This window comes from Ruditapes philippinarum, unplaced genomic scaffold (genome assembly GCF_026571515.1).
Source record: "Ruditapes philippinarum isolate M1 unplaced genomic scaffold, ASM2657151v2 ctg617_1_1_1_1, whole genome shotgun sequence".
NCBI classification, from domain to species: domain Eukaryota; kingdom Metazoa; phylum Mollusca; class Bivalvia; order Venerida; family Veneridae; genus Ruditapes; species Ruditapes philippinarum.
The window spans coordinates 465,808-486,328 of record NW_026859650.1 but is presented as its reverse complement, the minus strand read 5'-3'; the positions used below and the strand labels follow the sequence as shown (position 1 = coordinate 486,328).

Below are 20,521 nucleotides of genomic sequence, written 5' to 3'. Positions count from 1 at the left end.
TGGATCCATGCTGGTCGCAAACCCATTATGTTGGTTTTGTCATAACACGGCTCAAATTTCATCACAACTATACATCAGGTACACAATCCACAAGGAATATCATTACCTCAAAACAGAGACTTATACATGTATTAAATAAATATAGCTCTGTGTTTTAAAAAAAAAAATGTCACGAAATGTTAATCTAAATAGAGCTAAACTATTCACAGATAAAATATTTATCGGTACTACCGTACTTGTTATATAACAAAAGAAGCACAGGTTCAAAAGATTATTTTGGCACATTCAATCACACATCCTATTACAGTTCAAAACCATAAAATCAAAATATGAATTTATTCCTATCAATTGTACTTGGAAAAAAAACTTGTTGCCTCTCTTCAATTTCGCCTCTGTTTCATTTTAAATATTCAGACTTTGATTTGTGAAAATGATATGTACAAGTTTTATGTGATTTAACAGACATTTAAACGATCAATAAAGTTGTTAATTCTGCAAATTAACATACAAATGAGTTGGAAAATATGCCACATAAGTAGAATAGGATGCTATGTTACATAAGTTGTGAATAATGCATCAAAATATATCATTGTTATCAAAGGCATATGCTTTTTTTAAGGTTATATAATCAATGATAATTTAAGGTTATATAATTTATAAGAATTTTCAAGTTACATAATTCATAAGGATCTTTAGTTCATTATAATTATTATAACAATTTAAATCAAATAATTTATAAAGATTATAGGCTCTATCATTCATAAGAATTTATAGGTTATATAACTTAACAATATTTTTAGGTTATGTAATTTTACTGAGGAATCAGGGTATGAGGATCACATGGAAACTTTAAAGATTAACAATAAATTATCATCACATAATTAATCTATTAATTATTTAGGTGCCTGGTTATTCGTATAATAATATTCACTGCTTCATCCTTCAGGACTTCCTCCTCTTATAAAGCTACAAGAGAGCCATGATGGCCTTAGATAGCTCACTTGACATCCATTCCTTAGAATGGTGTTAACCAAAACTGGAAGAAGTGCTTACACTGACAAATATTTGTTTGAAAAAATAAAATTTAATGCCGTACATATATCAACATAATCATTAAATTTTCATAAATATAGCAAATATCTTCCCAATTACATTTATCTTTTTTTAAAAATAACATTCTGCTTCATTAACATAATTTCTACATTAAATGTACATCTAGAGATACTTAAAGCAGTATGCCTTCAAATTCATGCTTATTTTCATGAAAATTTTGAAAATATATTGAAAAGTAAAATACTGTGAAGCGAATGAAGAAAGTAATTTTCACATTGCAAATCAGCATTTACAATCCACATATATTACCAAATAAAGGCCAAAATAGCCCTTGCAGTAGAAATATAATAGTGATAAATACTACAAAATCAGTCATTAATCACACACAACATGTAAATTATTACTTGAATTGTTTTACTTTTCTTAAAATCTTAGTACATGTACATTTTTCTCAAGTTTTATTTTTTCGAAATAGTTTGGCTCATCTTCAGGCATGCAGCTTTAAAGCTATCATTAAAGATTATCAATTATGGACTTAATACAAAATTATGGTATAAAAACTTACATTTGGAATTTTCACCTCTTACCCATAAACTGCAGAATTTATGTGAATGATTTATACAATTTTAAATTTGAATCAGTCCATTTAAAGTACATTAATATCAAAACTACAAAAGTTTTGCTACCAACAGTTATGAAGCCTGGTAACGCTGTACAGACATACCAAAGGGATTAATCACCTTATATTCTAGCAGCTTTACATTTAATTTAAATGACAACTTTACAAACTATTATCATTTGTATTCTTTTTCAAAGTTATATAGTTTTTACAATGTTGCCAATAAATTTAAATATAAGAAATTTTACCAACTTACAAAACATTAAAAATTTTTTTATCTAAAATGGTGATATCTGGTTGGGAATCAAACACTTCCAGATGTGATGACAATTTTAAATCACAAATATTGCTGATGAAGTTAATGTCATGTTATAAACTGTTAATTTTCATTTCTTCTTACAATTGCAAATGTTCATTTAGCAGTAAATACATGTACAGTTAAATTTTATGAACAATTTAAGTCCTTTCAAATAAAGAAGAATGTGAAAGACCCAGGGTCACTGAGTGGACTGTTGAAATTTCATACTGATAAAGCTTCAACTTCTTCAATAATGCAGCAGATAAAATGAGAAGATTATATAATATAGCAGAGGACAATAACTCTTATTAAAAAATTATTGTGAATTTAAGTCATGATTCATGCTCTTATCCCCCATGAAGACTTCACATAAACGTGGTACCTCCTATATGTTATACTACAAACAAAATTATATGCCACAGACTGACAGGAAAATTGACATATTTAATAATTTAAAGAGCAATTTCTATATACCTACTTTAACTGTGTTTGTCAGGGGCATAGTAACTATGTATAATTTTTTAACTGCAAAATTCTTTGGTTGAAGCATTCCACTATGGCACAGTCTTACAATATTATAATGGCATTTTAAAATAAGACTCAAAGTGTTTTTGATAATACATTAAATTTCATCAATATATGAAATACAGTTAGAAGATGGTATGCCTTTTTCAAATAGATTACAATATCATTCATTTTTTACTTTTTCCAACTCTTATAAACACAGTTCTCTAGGAGGTGGTTTTGTAGGAATAAATCCAAGAGAAAACATTGGTGCTTTAAAATGTTCTAATTCTTCGGCTGTCAATTTGTCTAATGGAGTATAAACAGAAGTTGTCTCCCCTGATGCCTGAGCTTGCTGGACTGGTTGATTTTCTGCGGCTGACGCACTGCCAAATCCTGATTCAGGGGGAACAACTGTCACTGTGTTTCCAAACAAATTTTTAGCAGGTGCACTTGATTGTGTAAAGGGTGTAGATGCTTGGAATAAAGATCCTGAGGCACCTGTGGGTTGTGGGGTACTAAAACTTGCTGCACCAAAAGATGAATTGTCTGCTGGTTTACCGAATAAACCCGCTGTCGGAGTTTGATTTTGGCCAAAAGTACTAGCTGCAGCCTGACCAAATCCACTTTGTCCAAATGCACTTCCTGATTGTGTACTTTGCCCAAAAGCACCTTGTCCAAATAATGAGCCAGTCTGTCCTAACCCTGGCTGTTGTGTACCAGTCTCACCAAATGTAGACTGGGAACTGCTCTGTCCAAATAAAGATTGAGAACCAGTTTGACCAAAACCAGACTGTGCACCAGTTTGGCCAAAAACTGACTGTGCACCAGATTGGCCAAAGACAGATTGGTTCCCTGGGTCAGGAAATGCTGGTGGCTGACCAAACAGCCCAGAACTTGGCTGGGTACCAGTTGTACTTGAACCAAACAGTCCTCCGCTGTTGCTACTTCCAAATAGATCTCCCGAGTTTGAATCTGAAAAACATATGTTGAAGTCATAATCTTAAGTAATAAGGAAACGAACATAAATTGTAAGAAAAGACAACATGACAACATGCTTGTCTAATTTAAAACTGGATGGATAGGAAAATCAAACAGTAATTGACTATTTGTTTTAGGTGCTTTGGTGATATTTTTAGAAAATCAAAAACTTTAAACCATATAAGCTCTGTATCTGTTGTTTTTACAAAATCATTGTTTGAGTTTTGAAAAAGAATACTTCTGAAATATCTTATGAATGAAGTTTGTGAGTTCATAGTTACGCTAGATCTACAATAAGAAAAAACGTGTGTAATGAAAATATCAGTTTTTGGTAATTTCTGTTCCGAAGATTAACGACATTTAATATGCAAGAAAAAGAATCAAACACTGGCTGTCAGTACAGACGGGAATATCTCGCTCTGGGAGTAACTGTTTAGCAGAAACTTGGCAGAGCCTCGTTTCGGCCGTAAACAATAACCCTCGAACTAGATATTCCGGTCTGTACCTGCAGCCAGTGTAAGATTCTTATATTGTATGTTTGTCAAGTGGCGCCTGTGCACGATTATCAATCATCGAAGACTAAAATTCTACATAATATCTTTTGTTTCCGAACAGTTTATTCTGTAAACGTACAATATTCATGAGTGTAAACATATTCTATAAAATCTTTTAAGAATCAACTACAAGATTATGTAAACAACATAATTGTTTTGTTTTTTTATCAAAATATTACATAAGATTTGAGTTAATGCTGGAAACCTGTATAGGCAATTCAATACAGAAGACTGTCAATAATTTTGTTGTATTTTTTTAGACTTTAGGTGCAACTGAACTTTAGGTGAAATTACTCCATCCCAAGAGAAACAACAGTTACCGGTTCTTAAAACTGCAATGGTAAAGCACCATAGCACCGGATCTTGGTTGTTAAAATATCGTCCAAAACACTTGTTAGTGATCTTAGCTAATGCTTGGGATCGGACTTACAACCTCTGGATTTGTAGTCAGACATTGTTACTAATCGACTTCTAAGCGCTAAATTTTAAGAATACACTATGTAACTATTTCATGTATTTATAGAAAAAACTATTTATAGAAAAGAAAGGTCACATACCACTAAATAACGATACTGCTCCACCCGACCTGAAAGCATACATTATTATTAATATGTATCATGTATAGACAACAAGAAATTATTACAAACCAGAAGATGTAACTTAATTAAACATGACATTGTGTCCAATTACATGTATATACACATGTAAAAGTATTTTGTTCAAGAGTATCAGTAATGTACATTGTGCTCAGTTAAATTTGTTTGATTTGATTTTATGCCCCAAAGTATAAGTCATATGGTTCTGTCTGGCGGAAGGAGACCTCAGGTATCCTTCCATGCATTATTTCAGGCACAGACGAGAACTTGAGTAGAACCAAGGACGTTCTGTAAGCTAGCTAAATAGCTTCCTCACATGAAAGAATTCAAAATCCCTTTCGGAATTCAAACCCACTACGGTGAGACAGAAAGTGGTTTGAAAACAAGACATCCCTTGCTCAGTTAAACAAGCCTGTAAGCATGTTTTTATAAAACAATGCTTGGAGTTTAAAAGAAAAATGTTGTGTTTCACATGAGGAAGGAATACCCACCTCATCTCTATGACACATGATACTATGTATTGCAATTTTATCAGTATTTATAAAATAAAAAAAAATTATGTTTGAAAAAAAAAGTCATTTGAAAAGTATAGAATAAATAGTTCAAACACAAAATGTTTGAATTTAGACCTTTAAGGGTGATCTTTACCTGAGCCTCAACCTTGTCCTCATAATCTTTTGCACATTGCCTTGTTGAGGTGAACATTTGAGTGTAGTTTGAAGAAAAATGCTACAAGGGGCATAGGATATAGCAGATACCTACATTGTATAATATTTGAACTTTAACCTTGTAATATCACCTTGATCTTAAGCCAGCACAGCTGTGGCATGGGTTCTAGAACGCACATTGCCTTACTGAGGTTAAAAATTGAGCAAAGTTTGAAGAAAATCCTTCAGGGGTAAAAGATCCATATAAGTTGTCTCCTATTTGACCCGTGACCATCAAGGATTATCTTTAACCTCGAGTTAGCACAGCTTAGGCCAGGCCTTGGCACATCACCTAATTAAGGTGAACGTTTGAGCCAAGTTTGAGGAAAATACTCCTATTGGTATGGGATTTAAAGACCTGACACAAAATTTTCTGATATATCAGACATGAAACAATGTATTCAAAATATTAATATATTCAATTACTCATTTTCTATCCACCTCCGTTAGGAAGATTTACAATAATCAACAAAGAGTTCAAATAATGATGTATCATGATGAACAATCCCTTTTAAATCATGACGATTTTTGTATTTTTATGTACTTCAACATGGTATCAGGGTTCAACAAAACACGGCGATAACTTAATTGTTATTTGAACTAAACCCACGTTGAATTGATCAATAAAAGAAGAGTGGCATACCCTGAATTTTTCTTCCTCCGACAGTCATCTATAAATGAAATCTGCAATCAATCAATAACAAGTTGTTAAAGTTATTTAAAGATAAGTTGGTCATGTGACTTTAATTCATCACTGCTTGTTTGACGCAAGCAAGTCATTTTAAGAACACAAAGTTTGCAACCCTTGCGCACTAATGGTGATAATTATAAGTTAATGCCGCCATCATAGAACGAGGCCAACCTTCATCACACATCAATGTCACCAGCATAGAACAAGGCCAGCCTTCATCATACATCAATACCACAAGCACAGAACGAGGCCAGCCCTCAACATATCGGGAGCCATCTGACTCGCAGGCTCCATACTGTTGACTGTTAAATTTTACAAAAGTACAACAGCTACAATTGAAAAATTGAGTCTGATACAAATCTTTACTCATATAAAAATTGAATCTGATTCAAAACTCATGTAAGTTCTTTATTTCTATATCAAATATGACCTAATAATGGAGGCTGAGGGAAAAGTTGAATTTATTATAAGTATATAATGATGAATTTTTGATAAATGGGCAGTTTTAGCCAAAAAAAGAGTACAATATATTTCCCGTAAAGTTTTTCTGTACCAACATTTGGGAAAAATATAGTTTTCCTATTTTTAAACCAAAAATGACATCCATTTAGTCACAGTGATTGGGCACATTGTATTCTTTAACATTTTTAGTTGGTTGGGTTTTACATCATACCAACACATGTCATATGGCGACTTACCAACCTCAGGTGCCCTTCCCTGCATCATTTCAGGCACAAACAGGCACCTGAGTAGAACCAATGGCATTAAGAACTAAGCTGGCAAGCTTCCTCACATGAAAGAATCCTAAGTCCCTGTTGGGAATCAAACCTACAGAGGTGAGGGACAAGTGGTTTGAAGCCACCGTGCCACAGACCTGATGATATTAAAAAAATAATAATCCTGACAAATTTGGTTAACATAGTTATAAAATGTTAACCAGGGCAGTAAGATGTGTATTTTAGTAAACATTTGTCAACCTATGGTCATAACAAAGACAAAAGTATTTCAAGCAAAGAAAGCATTATACATGTACTAACAGTAAAGAAAATCTTACCAATTTCTGTTTCAACGATAAATTTGGATTTTTTAACTCTTGTCTCTGTGTATTCAGTTGATTAAATGCTCCCTCCAGTTTCTGTACCTGTTTCAAATAAATGAGAGAAAATTACATGGATACATTAAAGGACAGTTCTTTGGCTCAAACCCTCCTGGGGCCAAGCTATTACACTCATTGTTTAGTATTGGTTGGTTCCAGAAACTGATTCAAGTTACATGGATACATCAAAGGACAGTTCTTTGGCTCAAACCCTCCTGGGGGCAAGCTGTTACACTCATCGCTTAGAATTGGCTGGTTCTAGGAACTAATTTAAATTATTTAATCAGGATTTTAAGTGTACTGTAACGTAAAGGCAGGATGAATAAGGGATATTTGTGTAAAAAAAATGAGTATCAATAGTTATTTCCTCACCAAATATTTATTTATAATGAAACAAAACTGGCTAAACATTGTCAAAGTGTGCTGTTCTGACAACCTGATTTTAGCTCTAGCTCTAGCTATCTAAGTATCTATGTATAGGATATCGACCGAGTACGAGGTCTTTCCTAAACAGAAAGATCGATGTACAAGGCCGATATCCAACTTACACACTGTCAAACTATATTGTCCTAAGGAATGGCTGATCCGAAGCGTTTGATGTAATGCACAAATATTATTTTTAACATAACGCATATACAGGTAAGTTTTTTTCAACGTTCTGCTTAAATACAATATATATTTTGTATTTAACTTTGCTTTTCCCTTTAAGATAATAATAAAAAAGCTAAATGTGCAATTTGTCAATAATAAAGTGAATAGGTCTGTAATGGAAGATATGTTAAAGAATGATTTATTATGTTGATAGTATTTCGTATCAGACAATGCAGATCCTAGGACATTTGCCCTCGGACAGTTGCCCCCTCGGACGTTTGCCCACCCCCCCTCTTTTATTTCGCTGTTGCGACTTTTAACTTGTCAGAGGTCATCTCGTGTATAGATTTTTTGTATGCCAATGGAAACATTATAGTTCATTTATTTATGGATGCTATTTTGACTGTCAAAAATTTGCGCGATATTTTTGTGTATTTAAGCACAATGAAATTTCGACAATAGGCGATGAATTTGGGTAGCAAACAATTCAACAATAAAATATTTTAACATTTTTTAAAACAGGGAGGGGGCACATGTCCGTCCTTCCAAATATATGAGGGGGCAAATGACCGCTATTGCAAAAAGGGAGCAAACTTCCGAGGGGGCATCTGTCCGAAGGGTAATGTCCTGATACCCAGAAGACTACGAAAAACTTACATATGTATATTGATGGCAAGTGTGAGATACATGAATCAAAACTATATTTTATATAGCAGATTATAAAGTGTTCTAGAATAAAATTTGATCGGTCATCATAAATTTTTTTTATACTAAGTCACTAATAACTTTATTAACATTTTAAAATCGTAAGTATGCTGTGATTACTGCTTCATAGTTTCATAGATATAAACTTGAAGCGTCCATTTTGTTACATTGTAAACTTAATGACAGAAGAACCACTTAGATTACTATTACTTTAAAAAATGACGCGATTAAATAAATGTTAAATGTGTTCTAACTTTGATATGCTATCATTACTTTTATTCAAAGATTTAATATAGGGATGCTGGAATAATTACTTAGTGCATTCAATAAACATTATCTTGTTTAAAAAATGTATCCTGATTTTGTAAGACAGGAACATTATGACAATCATTTACATTTATTTTCTTTTTTAATTTTTAATTGCATTTCATTTTTTGTCTGCGCATTGACAGGTCTATTTTCCACGTGTATTTCATGACCGGGTCTGTCTGACTAGAACAGACCTGTGCACATGCAAAAGATAGACCTCATAACGGACTTTCTTTTGTTTAAACAGGTCTATCTGAAAAATATAGGCCTGTCACAAACAATAGAGGAGGTGTGTAAAAATAGAAAGCAGCTTGACCACCCTTAGTATCTTATATCAACTTGACCATATTTTAATCAAGGCAAGACTATTCATTGTTTTAAAGGGGAAATTTCAATTATGTACTGACTGAATAACGAACTCAGATGGCATAGATATGCTTGGTGATATTGGTCTGCACTAGCTGCATTGGTAGAAACAGACGCCAGCAGACCAAGGGTTAATCATGTAACATAATATAGGATAACTCATTAACGAGTAGGGAAAACAGGGACAGTAGCTCGGTAGAAAACACGCTTATTATCAAACTTGATAAGAAAGATATTTTTTTACCAAAGAAAGTACTATAACTAAGACTTAAAAGTATGCAATATTCTCCAATTTTATATGTAAACTTACATATGGTTGAATATTTCCTGATTTCAAGGCTTCATAAGCTTCAAGTCTCATTTCCTCCGGTGAAATATCCATAAAACCTGGTGAAAATAATAATATAATTATAATAAAAATATAGTACCGTATATTTTCAAATAAATGCACCTGGGGCATTACATTTTTTCAAAAAGGGGTGCATAATTAATTTACAAACAAATATTGTCAAAACTAAAAACAAAATGTTATTGTGTTATTATCCACTGGAACATAAATAGTGGAATAACTAGGGGTGTGGATCGTCGGATAAGTGACGATCCGATCCGAACCACGATTCAGCACTTACGATTCACAAATCGAACCACAGATCTATTGTTATCAAGACACCCATAAAAACATGTACATTAGTTATAAAAACATGTTTATTTAAAAAAACAACAAAAAACAATACTAAACATTAAACATATAAAATATAAACTATGACTGTTTATGTTTTGATTTTTTTTGGATAAGTATTTTTGTTTTGTCTTTTGAAACCAATTACTTCCCTAAGCTCAGCATCATGGTACATGGTCTTTAACCGGCAAATTATATTAAGGTAAACTTCATATAATTTATACTCAAATCGTATTTTTCTCGATTTTTAGAATGTGAGAAACAGTGAATGTATATAAAAAAATTAGATCGCAATTCAACGATCTCTGTGATTACGAATATTCAAAATCAATTTTTTACTTTGATTCGTGATTATTCGAGTACTCGGATACTCGCCCCAGCCCTAGGAATAACAGTGTATAATTTTGTGCTACATGTAATTTAAAATTGATATCATCTTTGTTATTCTGTTTCCTTTGTCAACAAGTTTGGGAGAGGCATTTATTAATGAATATATGTTATGCATGTACTGACATCTTAACTGATGACAAAGCTATATTCTAATTCATATAACACATGTAAATGTACAATGTACATGTAATTATAATATAGAGTAATGAATTCAATAATCAAGTTAAAAACAATTAATAATAATTATTATACTGGATGATTAATTTAATAATTAAGCAACATTTTAATTTGTATAATCTATGACATAGTATAATTAATTGGGTTATTTAGCTTAATTAAACTCAACACAATTCAACTCAATTTTAATACCCAATCAGCATCTATTATTATACATGTATACATTCAGTGCACCACCGTTGACCCAAAAACTGTAATTCAACAATGATTAATGTCTACATTTGAGCCGCGTCATGACAAAAGCAACATAGTGCGTTTGCAAAAAAAAGCATCAAAATAATGCAAAAAATGTTCCTTTACTATCTGTTTTAGTCACTCAGTGGAATTTAAGTGATAAAAACTGCAAAATCATTCATTAATCGCACATAACAAAGTCATGTGTATTATTTTCTTGAATCTTGACTTTTTTTTTTACTTTTCTTTAAATCCAAGTAAATTGTTTCTCAACTTTGATTTTCTTGAAATATTTTTACTAATCTTGAGGCATGCAGCTTTGAATGATAAAGAAAGTTAATGAACCGCGTCACGACAAAACCAACATAGTGCGTTTGCCACCAGCATGGATCCAGACCAACCTGCGCATCCGCGCAGTCTGATCAGGATCCATGCTGTTCACTTACCAACTCTATTACAAGTAGAGAAACTGATTTGTTAAATTAGTGCTATAAAGCGCTAACTTCTTAAATATTTTAATAGGAGTAAATCCATTACCGCACTAAAGTGACATTATAGAGTTCATACAATATAGTTCATATGATTATGATTCATATATATATTATCATTTTGCATAAATTAGCAACAAATTAAGCAAAAAAAATATTCTATACAGGTCCATTTTAAATAGTTAATAATGAATTTACATAAAATCCTTAATTTAAATTAAAATATTCTGAAATAAAAACAACATAAAAGAACAGCAACATTATATTGTTTTGCAATGATAATAAGATTTATAAACTGTATGTCATAATGTTATATTCAAAAACTTTCTTCTTATATAAGAATATGTAAGTAGATAAAAAATGGTATTCAGTTTCAACATCTTCATTTTTACATACTTGACAAATAAGTTTTGGAATTAATAGGTTCAAAATAGCAAATCTATCAACCATAGAGATATTTTTTCCGAGTACATGATAATATTTGAATTTCAGGTGACCTTGATAAGTCCATGTATGCATATTGTTCCTCAAATCAAAAGCAGTCTCACGTCACATTGTACATTAGTTTAGGTCATAATGGGTTCAAAGAAACAAATCTGTCAATCACAAGAAAATAGTTTTGCTAAGTGTAGAAAAATATCTAATATTTTGGTGATTTTGATTATATCTAGCATGAAACGTGTCCCAACTGAAATCAGCTGTAAATGGCCGAAAGAAATATTGTTTATAGAACTACCATGTAACATGTACAAGAAATAATAGTCCAGATCTGAAATCTCTTGTGAACATTATGTTGGTTAACCTGTTAATTATGTTGAAACTTTATAGCTAATTAGTTTTAAAAAGTTGAATGCACTTTTTTTTCTACCCCTAAACAAAATATGTTTTCAATTCTAGGCCAATGTGGCATTCTTCATGGAAAATTTGAATGTTTTGGGGTACCGATTTTACTTTATAGAAATGTTGCAGGCTAATGGATGGTTTGTCTTTTTACTGGAACAAATTTGACAGGTTTTTTAACGTTAATTAAAGTTAAGGTTGATTTGACATGCTCGCGACATGTACTTCATTTATCATCGCCCCATCAAGGATATAAATATCTGTACAAATTAAGTACTAGTTTATCACTAATTGATCAGTTGATCCCAGACCATAGACATTCTTCCATAAAAATCTGCCATCCTCTTACATTACAAAAATAGATTTTATTTTATTCTAACCATTGAACTGAGAGTTACAATTAATATTTGTTGAGTTTAATTAATGCAATCATTTATCTTTTAAAGTTTGACCTCTGAAATTCACTTTAATAAAAATATCTTATGTAACTTTATTAACTTGATTGAATAATTTCAATCAAGGTCAAATGCTGACCCAGAAGAACTAACTTGTTACATAACTATTTTAGTTTCCATGTTTACAATAATTCAAACACATTTATGCACAACTTTTGAATACTCATTACAGTATTTGAGGCGCACCATGACAAAACCAACATAATGGGTTTGCGACCAGCATGGATCCAGACCAGCCTGCGCATCCGCACAGTCTGATCAGAATCCATGCTGTTCGCTATTTGTTTCTCTATTTGTAATAGGGTTTGCAAGCGAACAGCATCAAACCAGATCAGACTGCACATGTGCAGGCTGGTCTGGATCCATGCTGGTCGCAAACGCACTATGTTGGTTTTGTCATGGCGCGGCTCATTTAATATTCATTTGAGCAATTTAAAGTAGATAAATCAAACAGAATGAAGTGAAAGCAAATAAAAACATACATAAATTATCAACTTTATTACTAGAGTACGATATGACTTCAGCTTCAAGTATGTCAACTTTATCAGTCTTATGGCCTACATACATGTATTAATTCAATTTACATCCAATTAAATCCATTTTTGATGATGTACAAATTTAAAAAAAATAACATTGCACAGTGAATTCTCTCTGTTATCAGTTTCAAGTTTCATTGGCTTTAAGGTTTGACATATTGACTTAGCATACATGTAGGTTATTTTGATTTTACCTGCACAACATGTATGCTAAGTTAATCTGTCAAACCTTAAAGCCAATGAAACTGATAATATTACCTACCTGGTAAACTAGGCAAATCCTTCTCAAAACCTAGACAAGAAAATGGCCACATATTCCCGCCTTCCCATGTCTGAGCAACTTCCACTGCCAGTCCTTTCCTAAAATATTTTAAAACAGCATTTATGATAAAAAAAATTCACAATGATCTAAAATTCTGATAAAAATATCAACTGTTGATAAATCTTAAGACTGCAATGCTTCTAAACCTAAGAAATAGAAATAGAAACATCAGGCAATGCACAGTAATTCTTCTTTTTAATTTATATTTCTGCTTTTACATTTCAGTAACAATACAACATTCAGTAGCAATACAACAAACTCTTTACCCCTAAATATCTTAAATGGACTTGTCCATCTTTCAATCTGGACTAGACCATTTATCGTTTTTAGGGAAAAATTCTAAATATGTTCTGACTGAATAGCAAACAGTGCAGACCATGATGTGTTGGTTGATCTTGATCTGCACTGGTCCCATACATAACAAAATATCTATTATGATAACATTTTGACTGTACAAAATCAATCATGTTAAATTAGCAACAAGTTAATTGCAAAGAAAATCAAAACAAGACTTAAAATGTTTTAAATCCATAAAAGTTATTTGTCAGAAACCAATAGTCATCATCATTAAATAAACCTTAAAACTTATCCTGTGTTGATTGTTTGTTCCACTTTTATTGATTTTCTTAGAAACCAATAATTTCAAACAAAATTTGTTTAACCCTATACCGCATAAGCATACATGTATTGTGAAAAATGGTCGTTTTCATTAAAAAGCCTCCCGTTACAAGTTCAAACAGCTATGAAACTTTGAAAAATGCTTCAATACTGATGAAACTTGGCACAAATGTTGACTGGACCATAGCTTCTGTAACAGCATGCTCAATCTTAAATTTCCTGTTACCACGGCAATGGGGAAACGTCTCAAAATTGCCAAAAATCACTATTTTGCATTGTAAATTTTTTTTTTCCATCAAAACTGATTTAAAGGTGCTGCAACTTCTTAATGGATTGTGATAGAGTCAACGGCAATTTCAGCGTTGGTTACACGTTACCTTATGATCAACCTGAGGCCATTCTTAGCCTGTCACATGTCCAAAATTTTCTTGACAATAATGGTAAAGGGTTAAAAAGAGACAATACTCCGTTAAAAAGGGACCATACTCTATCAATAATGAGTTTACTGCAGCAAGAGTATAACTTAACCTGTGTTGTGATATAACATAACCAAAAATAAAAACACAATAATTGATATCTACTAAAAGTTATCATGTTAAAACCAATTATCAACAGACAGACAGATTGATAGACAGACAGACAATTCCATACTAAAATACGTCCAAGAGGGTCTTCGGGCATATAAAAATCATATTTTATTTCTGTGGCTTAATGGGCCTTTAAGACAACAAATATAAAACTTTACACAATATCAGCAGCTGACATCTGCTGTGTATTAGCTGCAGCATTTCTACCCTGTTGTTGTTGTTGTTGTTGTTGCTGTGCATCCTGGGAAAGCCAGCGATACGGATTCTGATTTTGAGATTGACCAAACGAATCTCTAAATGACACCTTCTGTCCTCCCCCTCCACCTCCCCCTCTTCTCCCGCCACCACCACCACCACCACCAAACAACTGTCTCTGAGCTGTCACACTATAACCTGAAATTATTAAAACAAATATTAACATACATATAAATCTATTAATTAATTTAAAAAAAGCAATTAAATGTAAAATATAAGCAATTGATACTGGCCAGATAAATTATTTATTTTAGTGAATAACTTTGTAGATGATAAAAAAACCCTTAAAGGCACATTATGCCTAAGAAATCCATATTCTTTTTAATTCTTAAAAAATGTAAAACATATGTTTTATAACGTTTGAATAATGGATAAGGAGCATGTTAGATGTTTAAGAACTGAAAAAAGTAGCACTGAACATGCAGTAATGTGTTGTTAAGATGGCAAAATGTAAACAAAGTAGTATTTTGATTTCTATACAAAATACTAATTCACTATAATTATACCAATTGCCAACAATGCTAAAGATGTAAAAGGTAGTTCATAGTTCATGTATGTAGCAAATTAGTATATTTTTTGGAAACTAACAAGATTACAAAAATAAACAGTTTTTGCGAATTAAAAGTGACAGCATTTCTAAGGCATAATGAGCCTTTAACAAAATGGTTAACAGATGCCAACAACAAAAGATGCTCTGAACATACTGTACCTTCTGACATTAAGCAAAATACTATTTTTTTCCAAGTTTCAATCAGTTTTAGTCACCTGCTTAATTTTAAATTTCTTTCTGTCTTTCTAAGCCATCAAACAATCAAATATGAGAAGTTTTCATAACCCCTTAGTATCCAGGTATTATGTGATAATTTCATTGTTTCTTTGGTTTTACGGCACACCAACACAATTTAAGTCATATGGCAGCGTAACAGGAAAGATGATTTTGGCTAATCTCCTGTGTTACAAAATTGAAGCAAGATAAAGTTAAAGAAAAACTGGAGAAAGACGACGCTGAAACTATATAATTATGCCACAATTAAAGCGATCATGTCCTCCTGACGTTTTCATTCAAGTAAGAGCTGCTCAGACAACATTCAATGAAGATCATATGCACTGATCGAGACATGGGAGGTGTTTAATTAATAATCAAAGCACACAAGTTTCAGAGAGATCATTATGACATGCCATCCACAACAACAACAACTCATTTGCATACAGGAAATTCAAAGTCAAAAATCTGCACAAAAAACACATTTACTTATTGTAACATATTTATTTTATATGATATAAATCATTTCTTTGTGACAAATTGAGATGATGATACATAAATTTCATGCCCTCTTTGCACTTATATTTATCTTAAAGGAACTCTACGGAGGTTCAAAAGTATTTGAATTTCTTACACTGATCTGTTGGGGTATTTAAAACAGAATGATCTGCAAAGATGATTAAGAAATATATACAGAAATATATTTAAAAAAATATTTTCATGATACGTCTTAGCTTAGTTTCATGCGAAAAGTGTTTCAATTTTGTGTCACTTTCACAATTTACAATCATGATTATCCTGTGAAAAAGAAGTGAGCGAATGATCTGAAATTTTGCACATGAGTTATCGGTCTAGAGATCTACATTAAATGGAACAAAAAAAATTATTTTCAGGCTCATCATGTCAAAAACCTCAGTGGAGTCCCTTTAAGTAAATAAATTTTCATTCTGCATTATTCAATCCTTATTTCCTTAAACAGTTTTATGAATGATTTGTTACTCCTCACCTGTATTTTTCTAGAAATTCTTTGGTAACAAAGTAACGATTTACATTATTACAATTGCTATCATCATATGGTAGGTTTAATATTTTTCAAATATTAAACAAAGAAAGGATCAACAGTAATACATTTTCCTTCATATTTTAATTTGACAAGTACATGTTCAGTTCATCATGGCAAGCTATAATAATACTATGTATTGCTATATGTTCGATTTTTGTAACAATTGCAATTTCAGAGGAATAAAAACAAGAACTGTTGGAGGACAGCGACGCTCGACTATTCGAAAAAGGTTGTCACAAGGGTATTTTATTGATTATAATAATGCTTACTTATATGAATACATAAAATTGTCCGAAAATGTACAAAGGCTTGTTATTAAGATGTTTTATCGAGTAAATCACTGCTTTATTAATATGAATGCATAAAATTGTCAAAAAAAAAAAGCACAAACCATTCAGTAGTTATGAAGATACACAAATGTACCACCTTACCCGTAAAACTTAACCAAGAATTTCTAAGTCAAAAAAGGGGCATAATTATGCAAAAGAGCAAATCAGAGTTATGGGACTTGTGCCAATCATGTTAGATAATCACAGAGATACCAGCTTACGCAAAAGCTTTACCAAGAATTTCTAAGTCTAAAAAGGAGCATAAATATGCAAAAAAAGCAAATCAGAGTTATGAGACCTGTGCCAATCATGTTAGAAAATCACAGTGAAAAAGTGTATGAAGTTCCAATCCGATTCCTTCAGTAGTTATGGAGATACGAGCTTACACACATAAACTTAACTTAACCAATAAAGTGAAAAAGGGGCATAATTATGCACAAAAAAAGCAAAAACAGAGTTATGGGACTTGTGCCAATCATGTTAGATAATCAAACAGAACAAGTGTGTGAAGTTTCAATCCAATCCCGTACAGTAGTTATTACACCCAAAAACTTAACCACAGGAACTCTGACGCCGCTAAATGGGTGACTTCCACTGACTTTTACAGCAAATAAGCAGAAATGTCAACTAATGACAAAATAGTTATCACACATGAATGAATGAAATCGGCCTGAAATCGAAATCAAATCGAATTTTTGGTGTATCTTTGCACAGGCAGTCCGTACGTGGCTTGAATACTATACATGTACATAACCACTGCAATGTTTTTTTATTAAATTAAATATTTATTTATTCACAATGATTTTAAAGCATCAAATCTTTAGTAAAACAACAACAAAAAATTGTTCTTTTAATTTAATCCAGATAATACATGGATGAAATTAAAAGAGCAACTTTCTTTTGTTGTTTACTAAAAATTTGATGTTCTAAAAACATTTTGAACTAGTTGAGTTTTTGTCACAAAAACATATGTCTCCCAAAACTATGTATTGTCACTCATCCGAAGTTTCATTGAAATCCCACCAGTAGTTTGACCTGTGAAGGCTGGACAAGATTTTCCTATTTTTGTATTTTCTGATCGCAAGATCAGTAAATACATAGCTAACATCCACGGTCTAACACAAATTTTCCTAACAGACCTAACAACACAAAGTAGTTCTCACTCAGAACTGCTTAAAAACCAGCAATTTAAAATAAAGAATAATTTTTAATGTATGCATTTAACGAATTACAGTGCATTAAAAGTTTAGAGTAGTCAATAGAAATATGAGGTTACAATCACAAATTTCGCGGATGAATATCTTTTTTACCCAATGAAAAATGTTCGGCTATTTCCGTAAAGCTTAATCAATGAAAATGCTATTTTTAGCTATGTCGACTACCGAATACTCCAGAGCGTAGTACACATAAATCTGACTGTCGAGTAGTGGAATATATACATGTCGTACTGTTTTGGCGAGAAGATTTTCGATTAATTATTTTCATCAGTGTTAAACAACAGGTTTATAGTGAAAAAAATACCTCGAAATTAGTAAGGATTACAAACACGGAATGGAAATTCTCAATTTAGAATTACAATGTATTTGTTATTATTCAAGCTACATATGTATTACTTCACCGTGGTGCAGAGGTAGCGCGCTCGTTTAGGGTGTGAGAGGCCCAAGGTTCAAATCCTAGTCGAGGCAACTTTTTTTTTTTAAGTGTCTTTTTTAAGGAAGTAGCCACGATATGCAAGGATAAAGTATGGCTGTCATAAAAAATGAAAATGATTTTTTGATGCAACTCCAGTCATGCAAAATTCCATATGTATCAATCTCAAACTGTTATAGACGCAGTCGCTGCGTAAGATTTATTATAAACTTATATAGGAAAATACATACAGATAGTCAGTATGATTTAGATTGCAAAGATCAGAAAATACCACAGAGGTTGCAGCCCTTTGATTAGCTCTGGCGGCCACTTTGTGCAGCAAGGAATTGTGCACAACTAGGAATGGTCACTCCTGTAAAGGTTGGTTGAAATCCCACCAGTAGTTTGACCTGTGAAGGCCGGATAAGACTTTCCTATTTTTTTTGCTCTGGCGGCTATTTTGTGCAGCGAATCAGAACGTGCTGGTGATGTGCACAACTATGGATGGTACTCATCACTCCTGTAAAGTTTAGTTAAAATCCCACAAGTACTTTGCCCTGTGAAGGCCGGACAAAATTTTTCTATTTTTAGCTCTGGTGGCCATTTTGTGCTGCAACGGTAGGCCAACCAGACGGAGGTCTGACCAAATAGGCATTTCTCTTGCTATTTTCTTTTGTTTAATAGAGGGCCATGGCCCATTATTCTCTTGTTACAGAATGAATTATATTGTTCTCTTTTGTTCAGTTTACAGTTACTGAAAGAGTTAGATGGCCCCCTATAACCCTATTCTGAAGTGCGGACAGACAGACAGACGGCAAAGGCAAAAACAATATGTCTCCCATAAAATTTGGGAGATATAATAAAAAAGTATTTAATTTATCAAAAAAAACAAAAACAAAACGGAAGTACAATGTAGTCATGACTCATGTTCATATATATAATAGTAAAGTATCCAAGCCACGCACCAACTGCCTGTGTATCGTTGCAGCCCTAGTAGGGGATCTACTTCTCTTCCTAGAAAGTAATGGGTAATTTTAGTACTAAATATCAGGCTTCATAATTAAAAGTTATTCTATATTAAGAACATATTTGGATTCCCATGATTTGTCATTTTTGTGACAAGTCGAATAATTAAATTGACCTTTTCGAAAACCTAGCTAAACACTGTTTTCCGGTAAGTTACCGTTTTAGCTCTGGGGAATTACACCAAATGAAGTACATAACACAGTAACGTGATATTTGTATTTTTCTATCATTATTTAACCGTTTAAGGTGAAAAAATTGATGTTTTTGAAAATTATCAATATTCCTTTAATATTTATTGCAAGTTATTCAAAATAATAAATTATTTGTAATGAAAATCAATAAAATTCAAACAGACGTAGTGAAATCTTCCATAATAAATAAGGTTATTTTCTGCGTAAACTTGTGTATTTACTTTATTTTTTGTATGGAATTATTCATACAATGATATTTAATTAATTTCTTATAAAGAAATAACTGTTTTATTTCAATTTAATTTTAAAAAAGGCCGAAAACATCGAGTTCGCTATTACACTCCATTAAGTGAATTCCCCAGAGCTATGTACAGAAAGTACCGGAAAACGGCGTTTAGCTAGGTTTTCGAATTCGTGAATATCCGACCTATTGATTGGTAACATGTAATAATTTTTTGGTGGATGTACATATTAAAATATAGTTTTTAAGTAAATACGATTTTTGTACGGGAACTACTCACATGACAGTAGACCAATTTAAGAAATATGGAATAAACTAATAAACAAATTAGACGAAAATGTGCTATCCGAAATTGATTTACAAAAGATAAGTTCTCGTACCCTGATTTCCGCCACTTGGATGTTCATTCCAACAATTATTTCCATATCTGCAGTTACCTTGTAGAAAAAACCTACACACAACCATAATAATTTTTATTTTTGTAATATCAAAATGTAAAAATTAATGTTACTTTCATTTCGTTTAAAGCTTTGATAATTGCCGTGCTGACACTCCGGAATAAACAGCTAAACTCTGTATAGGTCTACCGCATAGTAATCTGGAGACACGTGCATAAAACTAGAAAACA

At 32.2% G+C, this 20,521-nt stretch overlaps 1 protein-coding gene across 1 annotated transcript; it reads right to left on the bottom strand.

The window, feature by feature from the left end:
• Positions 1-258: 258 nt before the first annotated feature.
• LOC132757363 (nucleoporin NUP42-like) lies at positions 259-20,457 on the bottom strand. Its single transcript, XM_060748619.1, has 8 exons — positions 20,274-20,457; positions 14,555-14,789; positions 13,132-13,229; positions 9,381-9,457; positions 7,058-7,144; positions 5,956-5,996; positions 4,567-4,595; positions 259-3,449 (listed from the first exon to the last, which is right to left on the bottom strand). Exons 1-8 carry the CDS (start codon positions 20,356-20,358, stop codon positions 2,686-2,688), a joined length of 1,416 nt encoding a protein of 471 aa, XP_060604602.1. The 5' UTR covers positions 20,359-20,457; the 3' UTR covers positions 259-2,685.
• Positions 20,458-20,521: the final 64 nt, after the last annotated feature.

Coding starts and splice junctions, on each gene's coding strand:
- LOC132757363 (XM_060748619.1), bottom strand. CDS start 20,358: ATGGTTGTGTGTAGGTTTTTTCTACAAGGTAACTGCAGATATGGAAAT. Junction 13,230..14,554: donor ATGTCAGCTGCTGATATTGT/GTAAAGTTTTAT, acceptor AAAATATTTTAG/GAAAGGACTGGCAGTGGAAG. Junction 7,145..9,380: donor CAGGAAATATTCAACCATAT/GTAAGTTTACAT, acceptor TATTTGAAACAG/GTACAGAAACTGGAGGGAGC.